This window comes from Chaetodon auriga, chromosome 21 (genome assembly GCF_051107435.1).
Source record: "Chaetodon auriga isolate fChaAug3 chromosome 21, fChaAug3.hap1, whole genome shotgun sequence".
NCBI classification, from domain to species: Eukaryota; Metazoa; Chordata; class Actinopteri; order Chaetodontiformes; family Chaetodontidae; genus Chaetodon; species Chaetodon auriga.
The window spans coordinates 4628632-4648466 of record NC_135094.1 but is presented as its reverse complement, the minus strand read 5'-3'; the positions used below and the strand labels follow the sequence as shown (position 1 = coordinate 4648466).

General features: G+C 45.3%; 1 protein-coding gene across 5 annotated transcripts in view; it reads left to right on the top strand.

Moving 5' to 3' along the window:
• arhgap21a (Rho GTPase activating protein 21a) overlaps window positions 1–19835 on the top strand; it is a 77986-nt gene that overhangs the window by 30041 nt on the left and 28110 nt on the right. For 2 of the 5 annotated variants that reach the window (XM_076761395.1, XM_076761396.1), the window contains exons 1-3: window positions 5730–6115; window positions 10736–10924; window positions 14839–14860. In XM_076761395.1, coding sequence (XP_076617510.1) covers window positions 5804–6115; window positions 10736–10924; window positions 14839–14860 — 523 coding nt within the window. In that variant the 5' untranslated portion in view covers window positions 5730–5803. Of the gene's footprint in view, window positions 1–5705; window positions 6116–10735; window positions 10925–14838; window positions 14861–19835 lie in introns of those variants that run through there. The other 3 variants (XM_076761398.1, XM_076761397.1, XM_076761399.1) reach the window with 2 other exon arrangements.

The window sequence follows — 19835 nt, the reverse complement described above, 5'->3', positions numbered from 1 at the left end:
TAAAAATGTCAGTTATGGACACTTTAATGTTCTGTCACAGCACTAATTGATTAATGAACTGTGGTAATGTTTCCTCACTGCCTAAAACATGAAACTGCATGAAACCTCATCAGGATGTTTTGTGTTGCTGCTACAATTTTCTTTTCTCCTTGAATCGTCCCACGGGAAAAGCTTGGCATGCAGCCTCTCTCCAGATTTCCTTTTCCTCTCTTAAGCAGACTTTAGCGGACTTACGTTTATGATATTCCCAAATGCAAACAGCTTCTCGCGCGCTCTCTTTTCCCTCATTTACTGTCTCAGCTTCTTCCCTCCCCTCAGGAAAGAAAGTCTGGCTTTGTTTGCATCCACCCGAAACGCCCACCCTTGCTTCTGGTGTATTGGCAGACGAGAATGCAGTAAAATTATATTACAGCCCCTCATATGCAGTACCTGACTCCATTATTGCCTCCTACGCTCAGATTGAGGCACTTATCTGAGCCTGAAACAAGATCAATCTGCTCCTGTATCTGCCTGATCAGCTCTGGGCAGCCCGCTGCCTCCCCAGGGTCTTCGACTGTGGGGCTCATACCCCTCGGTACCCCCTGAGGGCCGTGTGAAGAAGGGCTTTATGGGCGTGCAGTGGTGTGGGTGCATAGTGGGAGCAGTCTGTTCCCTGGCCCTCATTAGCCAGCCCTTTGTTACAGTAAGCCATACCTCGCGGAGCCCAGATGCAGCATGTCCAGATTAGATCTTACACCCGCCAGGAGTCCTGAAAAGCCACCCCGAATGGAGCCTAATCCTCCTGAAAGACTTTCTCTTTTCTTCTACCACACACAGACGCACACACACACACACACACACACACACACACACAGCCACAGCCACAGATACATAAAGTTGGTCACACACGAGCACCGAGCGGAGACTTCAGCATTACTTATTGTAGTCTTTAGAGCCCCGTCGGTGCCTTGTGTCTTTAATCCCCATCCAGAGATCCTGTCAGCTGCTTACAGACCACGGGCCCTTTTTTTCCTTTGTTACACAAATCAGAGCCGCAGATAATCATCTAATAAATCCTAGACTCCAAGATTTGAGTGGATTAAAATGAAACGGCATCATGAAACAACCTGGTTTTCATTGTGTTGTGTTCTCTAGAAATGTAAACATCTGAAATGAGTTTCACAGCTCTGGCTGTTAGCGTTCGGATTTTGAGGATTTTTCTGTGGCGACAGAGCAGCAGCTTTTCCTCGGCCTTCTCCGACACGCGAGCCGGGCTCGTCTGCGCTGCTGTTCAGCACCACCGCTAATGTAATTTCATCTTAAAGCCTCACGAGTGGTCGCTTGTCGATTTCTCCATCCTTGCCTTCGCTTCACCGCAGCCGCAGTCTGGATGTTGTCTTTGGCCGTGCATGTGGTGTTGTGTGAAGCCACAAGGCCATTTGCTGAATTATCAGCAGGGGGACTCCAAGACCAAATTGCACTGTGTTGGGTCCGGCCGCGAGTGGTGACGGTGCAGAGAGAGCGACGAAGAGCTCTGCATGTTACAGCACATACATCAGTAAACCCTCCGCCTGCCTCGGTCATCCAGCGTGCCGCCCTCCACACCCGCTGGTAGAATTTCACAGGCCATGCTCGAGTTGATCTTATCAGTTGGTCCTGCTATTTGTTATTGCTGCTTTTCTGGGATGGACAGCGTTTTGTACAATTTACACCTCCGTGTGATCTCATAAATTTCTTCAAAGCATTTTCCTAGCTGGCGTTAAAGAGCTGTGGCCAGTTTATTACGTGTTTGAACATGGCCGTCATCCCACTAACCTGCTGCTGCTGCTGCTGCTCGTCTCTCTTTCATATCAAAGTAAGCTGAATGTGTTTGGGTTTTGTGCTGCTGGACAGCCAGAACAAGCAATGTGAGGATGTCACGTCACACGTTGTATTCAGAAAAGAAACACATGCATGCAGATTAATACACCTTTGTTTCCACTTGTTTCCTCATATGCGTCTCGGTTGGCGAGATCACAGATCTGATAGCAATCCGTCTCGGTTCTCACAGGCAACATGCAGATCAGGGTCGGCCCTCCTTCAGTCCAGAGGGAGGTGATAACGCACCTCAAGCTGTTTGGCAACTGCTAAAAAGAAGAGAAGAAGAATAACTCAGATAAACGCTTCTTTATGGCCGCATGTGTTGAAATTACTGCAGCCGATTTCGCTTGAGACAGAGAGAAAAGTCTCTTCAGTGATTGGATTTATTATAAGAATCTCCACACACCGTCATAGTTGTTGTACAGCGTGTGTGAAAGCCATCTTATACAGTGTACACACATCAGTCATTTTCAGTGTTTCTCTGATCCTTCTGTTGTGTTCAGGTGATGAATTTTCCCACGACACGTCTCTGTAAACAAAACCTTGAATTATTTGCAGTAATTCCTTAATCGCTTACTTCACCCTGCAGCTGCTAATACCTGAGATGACCCGAATTATCCTTAAAGCTCGACTCTGCCCGGACATTAAAGCACGATCCAGCTTCCCCGCTCGGAAAGCAAACCGCTAAATCCAGAACAAACGTGTAAATCCTTTTCTCGCTCTGTGTTTGCACACGGAGCCGCGGCGTGTCCTTCCTTCAGTTTTAGCTTTAATAACGTGTGACAAACCCGCAGGATTGACACGGGGGGAAAACACCTCCTCGGCGCCCTGAGACGCGCTGATCTATGCATAAACACGCACACGGAGACACACAAAGCATGAACTCACACGAGCGCCCACGGAGAACCGCCCGGTCCAGTGGTCGACATTGTTGTGGTCTGGTGTGTTGCCTCGACAACTGCATAATATTTCTGGGCGGCGTGTCTAGTTTTTGTGTCTGCATGGCACCGAATCCACTTCCTAGCCAACAGGAATTCCATTCAGGGACCTTTTTTTCCCCCCTTATCATGTGTTTTAGATTTAGAGGAATTTAGAGACTATATGTGATGTGGTTTAAAAACCCCATCGCGCTCTGACACGTAGTAGCTGAGGTGAGAAGTTTCGCTTTGCTGGAAGTTCACTCTATATAACCTTTCTGGTGAGACCTGATCCTTGTTGTGGCTCCCTCAAGTCAAGTGTCTCAGCTGGCCGTGTTTGGCGACTTCTATTTCTGCCGTCTTTTCCGTACAGAATACCACACACTATATCGAGCCGAGCGAATGTGGTAACAAGATGCTCATAACAAAACGCTGAGAGGGAACATTCCACGACTGGGTTCCTGATGTTGTTTTCACGCTCGCCGCTGTCTCGGATGGCAAATATTCCTCAGAGTCAAAATAGACTGGTATTTACGCTTTCGCCGTTCAGCAGGCGCTCTCATCCGGAGCGACTTCACAAACCACGCCGGCTGCTGACGGACGCTCATTTGCACAGTTGCACAGTCTTATTCAACATTTAGCAACAGGCCACATCCCAGCACGGTCCTGATGGTGCTGATGGAGCAGCACGGAAGCTCTAGAGAGACCCGAGATGAAAATGTGATTAAATATTAAATTGATGTTTTGGTCTCCACTGGAGAGAGTTACTGAAAGGTATCAGGGCTGAGCCCATCCTGCTCCCGAGCATCTCGCTGCTCCTAAATTAAAGGCAGCTGCCAAGCCTCCGCGGGGTTCGTTTACCTCGATGGATTGAGGAGGTATTCCCTGGTGGCATGGCTGACCTCTTACGTAAGAGTGCCAGGCGAGTGTGGAGGGAGAGTCGGTGGTAGCAGGTGGTGGAGTTTAGATTTACATGTCCGCTTAGTGTCTGATGTAGAGCATTTTTTCCCGGGTTGAGCCATGATGGGACAGTTATCTGTTTTTTTGACTGTGGTCTGGATTTGTCCCCATTGTTCCTGCTGGCATCTGCACACAGTCAACATTATAAGAGTCGCCAGACCCGGTTTGTAACTGAGCTTAAAGGAGGTGAATTTGGTCTAAAGTTTGTTATTCTGCTGCGCTGAAAGGCCAAATAATGTCAGTTAAACTGAGCCAAGAACAATGACGACAGCGTACATCGTCTCACACTAACAGATGCATAAAAACAGGTGGGGGAGCTGGACACGCTGTGGGAGGACTGCAGGTGTTTTAGGTGTAGGTGTGAGCAGTATAGATGCTATTTTATGCTGTATTGCAGTATATTTTTTCATATGGTGAAGCATTGGAATGAATACCATCATTATTGATTCTGCTTATCAGACTGACTCTTCATCGAATCCCTTATTGATTCCTGATCAGTTTTAGAGGAGCTGGCTGCAGCGACCGTCTGTCTGTCATCATCTAAAAGGGATGAAATGAGATGAAAAATGTTCTCACGCCGACTTGAAATGATCATTTTACAGACATAACAGTTCGAAACCGTCTTCATGACATGAAGTCACGCTTTGCACCTTTTCTTCCTGTCTGTCATGAGTCCTCCATGTTGCAAGCTGCCGCACAGACTCATAGACACAGACTCATGCCAGCATCGATAACAGGAATTGATAAGCTGGGGGGGCCATACGATTCAGATGCACAAGTTTCTGTAAATTTGGTTGAAAAGTCACATTACTATGTCTGTTTTTTTGCTCATGTAATGATTGAATCTAATCAATTAAGGAGCAGTTACTCTCATAAGCTTCAGCAGAACTTTGGAACGAATCCTTATGCAGAATGAAGACTATTTTTCGTATTTTTCGCCCTGATCAGTTACGCTGAAATTGCTTTAGAGAGAGGTCTATTTGCAGCCAGTGTGGACAAGAGAAACTATTTTTTGTGTCCCACAGTGTTTCCAATGTGTCTACAAGCTTACTTTGTAGGGTATAAAGGAGCAAACTCTTCACTGGCTTGCAAATCTGTCATCTGACTGTGTAGTTTATCAGCACACAGCAACCTGCTTTAGGCTGTTTTTAGCATTGTAACACACACACATCATCTTCATCATCTTCAGTCTTCTGTTGCGTTCCTTATCCTTAAGTACAGTGTTTATCTTTATGATCCTCGTTGCATGAACAAATATGTAGATATATGCAGCTTCTGTTAGTCTCTGTGACCACCAAGTCTGCCACCCAGGCATTAGCTCTTTGTAGATGCCAGATGAGCTGCAGGCTTGCAGGTGGGTGGGTGGGCTCTACGTTTTTATGCCTTTATAGTTTTTACTGAACCCATATGTTTCCTTATCTGTATTAGCCCCACTCGACTTCCTCCACTGGCTGTGAAAACAATCCACGTTGTTCGCGTCTCCCGGCAGATAGCAGCTTTGTACATCCTGTGCTTCCTCCTGGAAAAACTTTCGGAGTGTTCCTCGTGTTTAGCTTACCTTTGGCTTGTGCGCGCGTTTCCTTCTCCTTTCATTTGTTCCCATGATTTATTGATCAGCCTCGACACGTGAGCCTGTTAGCGTGCCGGCGAGCTGGACGTTTTAAAGGTTGGCAGCGGGAGAGGTGAGTTAGAGATGGAGGAGAGAGGAGAGAAGGAGAATTCACTTCTGGCCGCCCGGTGTGTGTGTGTGTGAGTGTGTGTGTGTGTGTGCATACTTCAGAGGGAGTTTTGTGTGGTGAGTGGGTGGGTGCGTCAGTCAGTCGGCCCGGGCTCTCTGCAGTGCACTCAGCCGCTGCGCTCTCCTCTGGGCTGAGTGGAAACATCATGTGTCTGTGGGACGCCCAGAGAAACAGCCCCGTTTCTCCAGACTGAGACCAGAATAGACCGTTAAAGGCGGACTGAGGCAGGAGGATGGTGCAGCAGGGACTCAAGTAGAAACTCGGAGTAGACTTTTGGAGGAGAAAAGAGGAACAAGAAACGCTGAAACCGGAGCATTTTTGTGGATTCTCGTCAGATCTGGCTATGCCATGCTGGCCCAGAGGAACGGGCTACCTCCGGGCTGTAAGCCAGTTCCTCTGAAGGATCACCCAGACCTGCGGGATGTGGACGTGAACGCTGAAGGCTGCTGCTCCCTCTCTCCTTCCCCGTCATCCGGAGGCTGTCCCTGGGCTCGGCTGGCCGGGGTGGACGGCTGCCTGTCAGAGCCGTACTGTCTTTGGTTCCAGCTTTTGGCCCGAGCCTACTGGGGTGAGGTGGAACTGGGGCTCACCAGCCCCAACCGCAGCGTGTCCTGGGCTCGGCTCAGGGAAGCCTCCAGGAAGAACTGTGTGCGATCTCGGGTAAGGACCGTAATGCATGAGAAAGATGGAGAGCATCCTCGTGAATTGAGGACGTTCGGCAAGTTGTGTCACAGTTCTGAGTGTTTTAGGAAAAACCTGCGTGGCTGAAATATGCATTTGGGCGATATCAGTCTCTGGCAGAGGCGTATAGGTTTACATAGGAAGAATCTGAGAGGGGGGAGAGGTTAGGGGCAGCTACACTTTGTTGTGCTGTCTGAGGAATTTTGTGTGCGTCATCCTGCTCTCCAGCGGCAGGCTAGTCCTGTTTCATTGACCAGTATCTTTTGTAATCGGAGTGTGTCGGCGTGTTTTGGTTTCAGGTTTCGTTTTTTGATGGTCCCTCGGTGCCTTCAGGGGACACTTTGCCGTCTGCTGTCAAAGGAAGATGTTTGTTGTTTATTTTCCAGCTGTGCATATATGAAAAAAGTATCCAAAAACAGCCATTTCTTCTTACTCATTACGGACAGACGGTTGATTGAATGAAGTCATTGTTCAGCGATGGACCAAATTAGGTACTTGAAGGCATATTTTCCAACAGTATTGTGAAAAAGGGTGACTAATGTTAAAGCCTGTGGTCGGAGAGAGGGAGAGAAGCTTGGAAAGAAAAAGGCGTGGAGTGAGAGCGGTAGATCCATGAGGTACGAAGACTCAGGGGTGACTCACAGACTTAAAAAAAAAAAGCTGAGTCCACAAGTAATGCCATTCAAATTCCTCATCTCATATACATAAAGAAGCAGGGGCGGGCATGCAAATGCAGCATCCCGCAGGCCACGGCGCCATATGGCAGCACCCAGATCAAACCCTCAGCGTGCACATAATGGTGACGGCTCTGATGAACAGATTGCATGCATAATTGAGTCGTGTTTATCAGGTAATTGTCTGAGCTTGTTTGGAGCAGATTTACAGTTTTCTGCTTTTTGACTACGACTCTGTTTTACCTTCAGCAGCTGTGATTTCCCTGCTGCAGCTCCTCTTCCTGTATAATTCAACATGTTATATATAGAGAGAGAGACGGAAAATGTGTGTGCGCGCCTCAGCCGTGGAGCGTTCGAAGCGAATGGCTTAGCTGTTGCATAATACAACAGCAAATTTTAAGCATGAAATCAAAACAAACAGCGTCAGCTCTCCTCTCTCCGCTGCGCTGTGGACTGTGGCTCGCTTCCAGCTCCACTCCACTCGGGTATTGGTGGTGATTTCACCAGTCATACCATAAGGCCCACACCCATCCCGCTCTCCAGAGGCCCCTACATCTGCTGCTCCCAGACAGGCGGAGGAGAGGTGCGGATAGAGAAGCCAGAGGGGCGAGTGGGGAGAACGTCTTTGTTTTGGATCCACACCTAAGATGTATTTTGGTAGGAGAAGAGCCCGTGGAGAGATCTGGGTCGAGGCTGAAACTCTTGGCAGGCCCTCGTAGCCCGGAGTCAGTATGGTAGTGTTAGCAATAACCGCTAACGCGCGCCCTGTGGTGCAGCGGTTCAGCTCCGTCGTTACTTTGATGATGGATGTGACAGAAGTCTTACTGCTCAGACGGCTCACAGCGGGAGGAGAGGTCAGAGTGTTTCTCAGCGATGGCGCAAGACGGAGTCGGCGTGATTAAGAGTTATAGAATATTTCCTGCTCTGGGTTTGTGGCAGGGCTGAATGATGTGCGAAAACATTCCCATCGGGATTATTTTGACAGATTTCAGTGGGATTGGTCATTTTTGCGTTTCATTTTCACTGAGAAAGAATGTCTAAAAATGACGACGATGTGATTTTTGCAGGAGTTTGTACCAAACAAGCACATCTGGAGAGTATGATTTGGAGGCAGGGGCGTCTTTAGCACCAGAGTTCTTCATCGAAAATGATGTGTTGTGACACGTTTTACCTTCGATGAATTGCAGCTCCTGAGATTTTGATATTACATTTGGCCATACTGCAATTTCGATAATGTTTTGATTCATTAGTAATCCCTAGTTTATGGAAATGAAAAATCTGGGTTGGAAAGAAGAGTTTAACAGAGCTGAAGTCCTGGATAATGTACTCTGAGAGCAGGGTTGTTTTCTTGTGTGTTTCGACTGTTGCAACACTTGAAGAAAGCAACTATCAATCATTTCCTTTATTTCTTGATAGATTATTTGCACATTTGATCTCTAAACTGTCACAAAATAATCAAATAAATGCCCATCAGTTTTCCAGAGCCCATTGTGACCAAATAAAATTGATTGATTTGTCAAACCAACAATCAAAACTCAATGAAATTTAGGTTGCACTAAATTACAGGAAGGAAAAGCCACAAATCCTTGAACTTCTTCTCGCCTTTTTGTGCCTAAAATGGATCAAGTGAACAGTCAGTTCATCTGTTAGTCAATCAACAGAATTAATCACTTGCTATTTTAGTTTAGTAGGGGGATTTTTTAAGCAAAAATGGCAAAAATATTCTCTGGCAGCAGCTTCTGCTCTGCTTCCAAATGTGAAATCTTGCTGTTTTCTTTGATAATAAACTGGATGTATTTGATTTTTTTAGACAAAACACAACATCTGAAGATTATCACATGTGCCTCAGGGAAGCAGTGATGGATGTTTCTCACTATTCTCCTGACATTTCTTAGAATATTTCCTCCATGGATCAGTAACGAAGGTTGTTCTGCAGCTTTTCATCACAGTCCGGCCTCTGAGATGAGATCGAACACGTGCCCACCCGTACTCCGTTTGCATGCATGCATTTATGTGTGTTTCCTCAGGTCTCCGAGCGTCATCGTCGGGAAACGAGGGTCATGAACGTACACTAGAGTGACTCGCTGGTCTGATACTGGTCTTCTCATAAACACGTCTTTGTTACAGAACATTTAAAATCAGCCATTTGCAGCTGATGTGGAGCATGTGTTGTGCTACGCAGGCATGAACGTAAAGTTACACAAGCCGAGAGCTGCCAGCATTAAGGGCTGTTTTTATCCCGTGTTAGTCACAGTAGGAATGCCGAAGATAAGTCTGTCATCATGTAAACACGCCAAACAGCCCTGCAAAGCCCCAAATGTGCAATAACTGAAGCCATATGTATGGGTGTGCGGAGCCCAGGCCAGAACAAATGACAGCCCTGATTATGCTGACAGATATCGTGATCACTGACATGAACCACAACTTAGCAACAGAATTACTTGGCTGATGTTTCTGACCTCTGTCACCAACATTTTGACAGGTTTCATCGAGGAATACGGCGAGTGTGCGCAGTGAAATGGCTTTTTCTGTATTAAAAACAGCACAGCTCACCAGTAGATTGATCCAACAATGAACGAACAGTGTGGTGGGATAGTTTTATATGTTGTTCGTGTGCTTTCAGAAAGGTGATTCTCACCTGTGGGCCCACTTCGCCAGCCTGTGTGTGTTTAGATTAGATGTGTTGCCTTCAGGTGCTGCCACCTTCATCAGTCAAACTTTACATTAATGTCATCAGGTTCCCTAAATGCAGCTAAAGTGGGCGCTTTTGGCCCGCCACCATCTTTTCCATCAGCTCTCGTCGCGTGATAAGTGAATCTGTAACACAACTGCTGTGACAAACCTGCACAATACTGACATTTCTGACATTTAGCTATGAAATCGTCCCCTGTGGTCGCATCAGTCCGTCATCGTGTCTGTTATGACAGAGTCTGAACTCAACATGTAAATTTATCCATTATTACTTATCACACAGAAGCAGCCTTTAAACAATAAACCGTCTTGTTTACTCTCTCTTATTATTCCCATAAGTGTGGACCTTGACAAAATGACACCTTGTTAGTCAGTAGAAACAACATGACCCAGCCTGACAACTGTGATGAATCACCAGCAGGGGATTCCTTTAGTGTTTTTAGATGAAGTTGATTAATACGATCTTTGCTTGGCCGTGGGCTGTTTTCATCTGTGAAAACACACTTTTCTTTGTTAAAGCAAAACCCCTTTCTTACACAATAAGCAGAGGTGTTCTCAGCAGTCGACACGTGGAGGTGACTGTTTTACTGTCTTGATCTCTGTGCTGGGGAGCATCATCGACAGCAGAGTTCTCAACCTGGTTTGTCAAGACCTTTTGGGTCCCAAGATGGATTTTGAGGGAGGTGATAGTGATTTTTTTCTGCTACACAAGAAAATCTTTGTTTTGTTTTTTTTTTTTTTTTACTTCAATCAAAACTATCAATGTTTTTTGTTAAATAGAGGATACGTTTACGCGATAATGTAGTGAAAGTCCCGTAAATTCAAAGAATATGAGAAAGAAAGATGATTGAACCGCTTACATTTTTTGTGCAAAGCTGCTGACCTTAATTTGTTTTCCATTTTTTTTTTTGCATCTTGGTTAAGATGATACGATCAACGCCACACTCATGTCTGTGCACCTAATACAAGCTACAGCTAGCAGCTGCTTAGCTTAGCTTAGCTTAAAGACTGGAAACAAGGGGAAACAGCTAGCCCAGCTCTGTCTCCTCTCCCCTGTTTTCCATCTTCATGCTAAGCTAAGCTAACTGGCTTTGGGTAGCGGTAGCTTGTATGAACATACAAACATGAGAGTGATATCTTCTCATCTAACACTCAACAAAACTTCAAATAATTTGCACACTGTCCATGTTCTGAAATCAACCCTAACGTTCCTGTTTTTTTGTCCTCCCTTCAGGCCAAGCAGAAGGATGGGCGCGATCAGAGCGAGGCATCGGCCGCCGCCTCTCCCGGGCCAGAGGAGGAGCCTTTTTCCTGGCCGGGGCCCAAGACGCTTCACCTGCGCCGAACCTCCCAGGGCTTCGGCTTCACACTGAGACACTTCATCGTCTACCCACCGGAGTCTGCCGTCCACAACTCTCTGAAGGTGACAGCACATCGTCTCTTACCCCTCTGACGACACTAGGACCTAAATATGACAAAACGAAACAACCTTCACGCCATCTGATGCAATTTGGAGCTGAATCATTTTTAAAATTTGCAAGAAATTCTGACAGCTGGATAAAGAAAACATGCAGACATTTCCAAAGCCTCAGGCCAGCAGGATAATCTGACTTCATTTAAGACTCTGTCATGAAGATCTTTGCTTAAAGAGACATTGTATCAGAAACAGATGAAATAATCTCACACAACAGGCAGTTTTTTCAGCTGTTTAAGGAAATAAAACTTTATTTTGATGTATAGTTGGAGGAAAAATCCTCTGTAGCAGCTGTACTGTAATAAATGCTGTGCACGCTGCAACCAAACAATATTAGAAAGTGTATGAGGCGTTTAAAAATGTGATTACAACTTTAGAAATTTCTGTTGAATCCCTCCGGCCTCGCTGCCAAGAGAGCGAAAATTATAACTACTGGTCAGTGTCATCATAAAATGTGGCTTTATTTGGCTTTTTAGTGTCTGCAGTGAATATCAAACACCAAGTATGTAGCGCTATTGGGGCATTAGGGATCCATACGACTGAGCACTGAGCTTACAGTATGTAGTTATTATCATAGCATGCTGTTTTTGCTGAGGTATTTCTGAAGCTGTTTCACCACGAGTTATAATTTCTTCCAGCTGTGAAGAGCTCAGACTCTGTGTTTTCCCCCGTTCTGTATCCTCATTTTGTCTTTTATACCCTTAATGTTAGTTAACACAGAAACAAGGGTCTCTCCTAAATAATGCAGTAATTGTAGGTTTGTGTTCAGTCTTGGTCGTCGAAGAGGCCGTTTGGAGGTGTGAATCAGAGCGGGAGCAATTTCAGGAGGCTTTATTGTCGCAGCTGGGAACAAAACACGGCGCCACATTTGCTGAATTCGTCCAAAATTGACCCAGAATTCACAAAGTGAAGCAGGTTGTGTTTTCAGTAGCTTCTGCGCACCATTAGCAGCACATGCTAACTGAGATTTAAGCCCCCTCATTGGATGTTTCTCACCAAAATGCACTTTGGGAGTCGTATTTAACTTCTACACCGTAGCTTAGTACTGTGAAGAGTTTCATGCTGATCCAACTGTGAGTCATTAAAAACTCTGTACAAAAAATGAAAGAGACTTTCACTTCCAGACCCAGGGGAGCCCAAAATATCTGCTCCCACTTCAAATCTCCGTTCACTGTGGGATGGCAGCAACAATTAGTCCATTAGTCAGAAAACCAAAAAGCAACTTTGGTAATTGATTAATGGTTTTAAGTCGTATTTCAAGCAAAAATAAAAGCTCCAAAGTTCTCTCGTACCAACTTCTAAATTGTGGGAATTTGCTGCTTTTTTCATCTTTCATCTTGTCTCATAGCAAAGTGAATATCAGTGTTTTTTTCTGGTGTTTTAGAACAAAATAATGTCCATCAACAGCATATATATAAAAATGAAGCACCAATGTGAACATACTCTATAACCTGTTAGAATTAGTGCTGTTTGCAGTGTGGAATGGGGATGCAGTGAAGGTTATTTAAATGTTATCCAGTGCAGCATAAGCACTTAACAATATGATCGATATTCAGTCCGTTCAAGATGTTATTGAATCTGTTTAATTGTTGAGTCGCCATCTCCAGACTAAAGAGCAGCGACGTTGCAGTTGAGCTGTTAGCATTAATATGCAGCGTCAGTAATGCAGCGAGAGCCTCTCTCTCTCGTATCATCCCACCTGGGAAGTCGGCCAGCCGTCCTCTGGATAACATCAGTACCAATCTGCCCTTTGGTATTAATCCTGACGTTACAGCACATCCGGCTCCTAATGGGCACAGGCTAACGCAGAGTACAGGGCTTTGGGTAAATACCACAGGGCTTCTTTAATGGGAAAATGTGCTGGTGTTTGGAGTCAGCGCTCTCAAAGCTTATCGCGGCCTCCTGACTATTAGTTTTTGTAAGTGATAATTCAGGATAAGTTGGGTTTACTTTTCTCTGAAGTGTATTTTGACAACCTCCTCAGTTTGCACAGAAGGATTTCCGACAAAGTTAGCATAGCGCTTTCTGTTTATAGCTTTTGGCTGCGGCTGTGCGTGTTGAAAGAGAAACTGTGGCGCGACAGTTAGGATTTTTAGACATTTGTGTAATCAGAAAAGATAGACAGGTTGTCCCAGAGGTTTTCTTAGGATTCACGGTGTTGTTTTGGCCACTATGTGCTTCTGTGATGTTCCTGTAACTTAATAGACAAATAAGAAAGTTGTGTGACTTCAGTTCAACTTACATTAGCAAGTTTGTCCTCTTAAAAGCAGGGAAAGACACATGTTGTGCAACATTAAGGCAGTAAATTCGTCTTAAGACACAACACAAAGCAGAATTCAGCCTTTAGTCTCCTGCAAAAGAAGTTGGCAGCGTTGTCGTTTTTTCCCGTAATGAAATCCTCGACGTTGATTTATAGATTCACGTGACTCAGACGAGAAATGTGTTTGTCTTTTCGCCGACCGCCTTGAGGCTGCTTTGGCGTCCTTATCATAAGACGTGATTCTGGGAAGTATTCAGACTGAAACCTTCAATTTCAATCCATCAGGTCACACTCACTGTAAACCCCAACCAGTTCTCCCATTACGTAACCCAGAGCGAGGAGGGGGAGGGTGAAGGAGAAATCCTCATCCTCGTACATTCACCACATTTCATTGTAATTACTTTTAGGGCTCTTGATTAAGTGCAGTTTGAGGATATTGGGGTTAGCTTGAAGAGGGTCAGGCCGTCTTAAGGAAAGCCTTGGGAGAGCAGGGAGTCTTAAAGACTACATGGAGAACATATGTGTCACTGAGGGAGGTGGATTAAAGCAGGAGTGTGTGGATTTTAGCTGAAGCTCGGAGGGAAATGAAGGTTTTATGTGTTGAGGAAACGGAAAAAACACAAACACGGCCCTGAAGTGGCTTTCTTTGTCCCGGCCCTGTTTTAATTATATTGCTGTGTTAGATGATAATGAACGCTCCTCTGTCTCTCTGTGGATCGTCGCGTCCTTCACTCACGCTGACTGAGTCCCTCCAGGGCTGTAACACACCATTAGTTTGATGAACAGTTAATCTCTTAATTGTTCTGATGAATCGGTTCATTGTTTTTGCCACTCGGGGGCAACGAAGACGAACTGTAAACACAACACCGACGCGTCGTCATCACCTTTAAACTCACAAACTCGTCCGTGACATTATCGTTCATTTGGAGTTCACGTTTGTGTCCTGATGAATCAGAGTCGGATATTCGCCATGTTTTAACTCTGTTCTTGGTCTCCACCAGCTCATGAGGAGCAAATCTTCCTGTTTATGCTTCGCTATGAGCGCTAACTGTGTCGAGGATGAACCAGAACAGGAAAGTTGTGGGATGGAAGGATAAACAATGAGCTTAAACTTGTTGTAAAACTCCCTAAAGCTGCAGATTCAGGAGCAATGCCCTTTCACTTTATTCCACTGTTTTCACATATTGAATATGGCTTATTGATCACGTAGTTGATGTGTTGTTGAGTGATGTGTCGTAGGGCTGAGTGTAGAAATAGGCCTTAGTTGGCAACTCATATTTCTTCTTATTCTTTATTTACTTGCTCTTTTCTAACTTGTTGTAAGTCAGTTTGGGGTGCTTTGATGATTCATCCATTATGAAACTTGTTGTTTGCTTACTTTCTGTTGAACAGCTCATAATGCGATGAGTAGATTGGGAGCGGAGTGATGTATTTAATCTGTTTTTATTTACCACCTGATATACAGTAAAACAGTCTTTGAGCATGTATTTACATCATATTCAAATTAACTATGATGCATCTGCCTTAATATACAATAAATGGTTCCTAAAAACGTGAAATCGTCATAAATCATCTAACATTTACTTTGTCTCTTTTCTTCTAGGATGAAGAAAATGGCAGCCGAGGTAAGTGTTATGAATGACCTTTTTATTTGAGCGTTACGTCGTCTGTATAGATGTGCGCTGTGATCTGGGACCTCAGGTGCTGCAATAAGAACAAAAGGGAAACCATTTACTCTCAGTTATTCTTCAGTAACACCCCAGAACAGGGAGCAAATTAGGACTGACAGTCCATTACTCCAATGTATTCTCACTTCTTAAGCAATTCATCCCCCTTAATAGCTTCAGTAAAGCAGTGATTCGGCTCAGGAACGGCACTGAAGTCAGAGTAAACAACGTGTTGCAGGTGAGGCGGTCCTTTCTGCAGGCTGTCAGGCAGACACTGTTTAAAGCTTTAGTCCTTCCTCTTCAGAGCGGCAGTCAGAGCTGCGCTGCTCGCTTGGCAAGGCCTCAGCATTCCTCCGAGCATCCAGCTCGTCCTTCCAGTCCCTCAGTATTCAGCTCACGTCTGCAGCCCAGCGTGAATGCAGGAGGGTTTCATCAGAAACCTTCTCAAGCAGCCTGCGTCTCATGTCTGAAGCACAGAGCGCGTGCACGTGGGCTCAAACAACATGCCTGAGGACCGAACAGCAGCAGCGCCGTCCTGAAGAAATAATCCACTGCATTTTTATTTAAATCCGCTTTTTGTGTTTTCAAGTGATGTAACGCAAAATGGATGTTTCATATACGCCAGTTTATGTGTCTAAGCTCAGCGTTTGGTCATCTCACTTTTTAAAAACAAACTCCTAACATTTCTGGCAGAACAACCGCGTTTTTTTTTTTTTTTTTTTTACTCTGCCTGTAATAAACAGGGAGAATATAATCATCATAAGCTGTTTGTTTGGCTTGTAATGAACCCAAAGCTCTACCAGGTGTGATTCAGAGAATTGTTATGGCATTAGTGTGCAGTGAAAGTGAAGAGGAGGGCTGGAGGAGGGCGAGCGCAGCACTTTGTGATGATTCTCACTCTTAAACGGCTCTCGACGGGAAATTGAGAGATTCCTGTAAGTGTCCCTCATCATCCGCCTTGGCCCTCGGTGTCACATTCCTCATGCGGCCCCCTCCTCACCCATTTTAACCCCTCCGCGTTCGCCCGCCTCATTCAACACAGGCCTCAAAACATTAAACAACACACACACACACACACACACACACACACACACACACACACACACACACACACACACACACACACACACACACACACACGGGACCCCGCTGTGGCAAGAGGACACCCCGCAGGGAATCTGCACATTCTTACACTTTTATGAACTTGAATTCCTTTGTGTGACTCTGCCTGAAAGAAGTCGTGTAAAACTCGTGTGCGCCTGTGCCATTAAGTAGTATGCATTAAGGGCATGACAGCCATTCACTGCTAAGCTCAATAGATGATGAATAATGATCCTAGCCTGGAGAGCCCCCCCCCTTGCTGCACAGGAAGTCACTTGGCTTGCTTCCAGCCTTTCATAAATCCGTCTTTGCCTCTCAGCAGCGGTGATGATGACACTGACAGGTAATAGGGCGTCAGAAAGCCAAATCAGGAATGACAGGAATTTCTCTGCAAGGCCACAGCAAAATTAGTCCAGAATGAACATTTTAAATAGGAATAACAATCAGATGATACCATTAATGTAAATGATAAGTGTTTGGGATCTTAAACCTTTAGAAACCAGCTGTATTGTCTAAAGAAAATGCACTGCTTAAAGCTGAAAATGGCAGTTTTTCTCATGAAAAGCGAGATACAGTAACTGGATACAGAGCTGGATTTTAGAATGACGAAACTTTTGATGAAGTCCTGCAGATCTGAGATAGAGACAGATCCAACAAACCTCTGTCCATCTGCAGCCAGCTGGAGCTCAGGCGTCAGAGCAGGTTGGCCATTGATTAAAGGTTTTCTTTCAATCACCAGCTCCTGCCTAAATGTCAAAGTGCCCAAACTGCTCCTGATGTGTAAGGGAAATACTGTACGTCCTGTCCAAATGTAATTCAATGACTGCCTCTTATGCACAGCACTCCCAGTCTGATGCTGGCTCCATATCGTATTGATTAACTGTTTTAAAACACTCATTTATGAGCTACACCTAATGCAGTCTAATGCAATAATCCTGCAATAAATCCCACCTTTGTGGAGGTTATACAGTAGAATAGAAATGTCAGTATAATGTGTAAACTAGTGATATGTTCCTCAACTGAACTGGTTCACGCCACAGCACAGGGGCTGAGATTGGAAACTGCAGATGATGAAACAGTCTCACCACAGGCTCCATTCAGTTGCTGTTCTGGAGCTTTTGATCGTACTCTGTCATAGTATAAACTCTGCAGGTGGAGGTGTCGTAGATTAGAGGGTTGTCCATGTCAGCTCACAGAAATGAGATTGAAAGTTCGTCCTTGACCTCCTCTGTGTTGTGAAGCAGCGTGTCGCCAGAGCCTGAGAGAACCGCCGACCAGTGCAATAAAAAGAAAGAGCTTTGACGTGTGTTTTCACTTTTAGACATTTGTCATTTCTTACTCACGCCTTTACAAATTGTTGCTATGTGTCAGCCGAACACACTGCCAGCATCCGCCCTGAAACATCATGGAAGAGCCATGTGAACACGCGGGGTCTCACACAAACCCAGACAGATAATAACAGCCCGAGCGCGTGGTCCTTTTGATAGATCTTAAAAAATTACGTTCTGCCGTCGGGGCTGTGATGTTCGCTGCGGCCTCCCGGCGCGCCGCGCTGCAGTTTATTTGCTTGACTCCGGGCCAGTGTGTGATGAGGCTCTTGGTGTTTGGAGTGGGGGGGCTCTGACCGCATGTTGACTAGCTGGGTGTTGCCGCTGGAAACACTTCAGACCTCCAGAAAACACACACAGACAGACAGACAGACCCACACACACACACTGACGTGGATACGCAGATAAACAAATGTAAACACTGACATACAGTATGGAGGCGCATAGTGGAAACATGGACCCAGAGGAATTGTGTGTGTGTGTGTGTGTGTGTGTGTGTGTGTGTGTGTGTGTGTGTGTGTGTGTGTGTGTGTGTGTGTCTGTTTATTGCCTTTCACAGCAGTTGTCTGCATACCAAGCGGCTGTTATCCCAAATCTTCCTCTCTATCTCACTTCCTCTCTTCTTCCCTCCCTCCTCTGCCTGTGCTTCACCCTTTCCTGTATCTCCGCCTCTCCTCAGCTGTGTATTTTAGTGAGTTTCTGAAGGGTAAAATCCGAATGAGGCGTTTCGTGCTGCGCTTATGAAGCCGCGGTAAGAGAAGCGGCGCAAGAAAAATTCACCATCTGTCCAAATATTTGTTATTTCGTTCAACGTGAAGCACTTTTCTCTGCAGATGCCGGCGTTATTTCGTTCTTTCTGTCAGATTTTGGTCCGTTCCCACAGAGTCTGCAGAGGGGACGTCCTGCAGCTCAAGCAAACAGAATTCCCCTTTATCCTCCAGCGGGCTTTTTAATGCTCCACCTTCTTTAACTAAGCTGCGTCCAAAGTCTCGTCTTTCTCCTCTTTTCTCCCTCTCTGTGCTGCTAATTCTGCCCTTCTTCCAGTCTGTTTGCATCTTCCTCTGTTTTGTCACCATCGGGCCTCAAGATAAACTCTGCAAATCTAGATTAATTTAAGTGCGGATTACTGCAAGTAGATTTCCAGAGCAGTGTTTTGTACACAGAGTAATTCTAACACTGACAGTGCCTTTATTATGAGATACACCCAATAACATTAACATTAAGACTGAAGTCTGAAATGCTTTTTCAGTCAAAGATCCAATTGCAGTTGACCCCCGCCTCGCGTGGCACATCTTAGTGATAACTGGGGCAAATTTACTGCTGCAAAATTTTTTAAATGAAAGGTCAGACAGAGACACAAAAGCAGGCTCCTTATTTCTGGTTGGCAAAGTCAATATTGCTGAAATCTCTTGTAGCTATCAAGCTAATTAAGCTAACTTTAGCTCCAAACCCAAAACTCTCTGGTGAAATTTGCTGCGGTTGCTGAAGTGCAACTTGCACAAATCTGCTAACCTTTGCCTAAACTCTGATAGCGTAGCATCCAGGACGGCCCCCCACACAGAGGAGAAACACCACAGAGTGAATGTGCTGCTGTGAACGAGGCGTCTTAACCTGCAACCCCACAGACTGACGTTGTTATTGTTAACGATGTGCTGGTAATTAGCCGAACATGCTAACGAATGCGGCTGACGGAGCAGATAAACACACAGTTGAATCCGTTCTTTTCCTTTTTGCTGTTGTGTTTGGGGTTTTTGGAAAGGCTAGAAAAAACAGACACCACCCTCCACACTCTGTTAGAGCCAGTTGGCTTGTTTGACACATTTCTTGAAGCGAGAGACAGTATTTTAGGCAAAAATCACCCCATCTGTTTCCAGATGTTTGTCACTTGTTCCCTCAGTTGAACTTAAACTCCCTTGGTAAATAGTTTGGCTTGTTTTACAAAACGAAAACAAAACACTGAATCAACCTTTTTTTTTTGTTCTCTCGCTGTGGTCAGAGCGATGTCAGTACATATCCTCTTTCCCCTGGGTGGATTTCGGTATTTGGAATTCCTAGAAGAAAAAGTGATGGAAAATACGCCACCACCTTCCTGTGTGTGGTGGAAAAAACACCAGGTGTATGTGTGTGTGTGTGTGTGTGTGTGTGTGTGTGTGATGAACGGACAGATGTGTGTTTCTACGTCGCCTCGTCTCTCCCACAGTAGGAATGTTGCAGTCGAGGAAGTGACTTACTTTGAAATGATGGCCGACTTCCAGGAGTTCAGCCCTGCCGGGTGTTTCAAGCTGTTGTGGGTTGCGCACTTTGAGTCCATCTTACCTGAACACACATATATTAGTGGTGTGTTTGGCAGCCAGCAATGCTCTACAGACACAGTTTGACAAAAAAAATCACAAGGATTGAACCCCTGCCTTGGCGAGTCGGTGATGACGGGCTTCGCGGCGTATTGACCGTCCCTCCCTCAGGTTTCTGACATGAATCTGTGGCTGTTTACAGAGTGCAGAGAT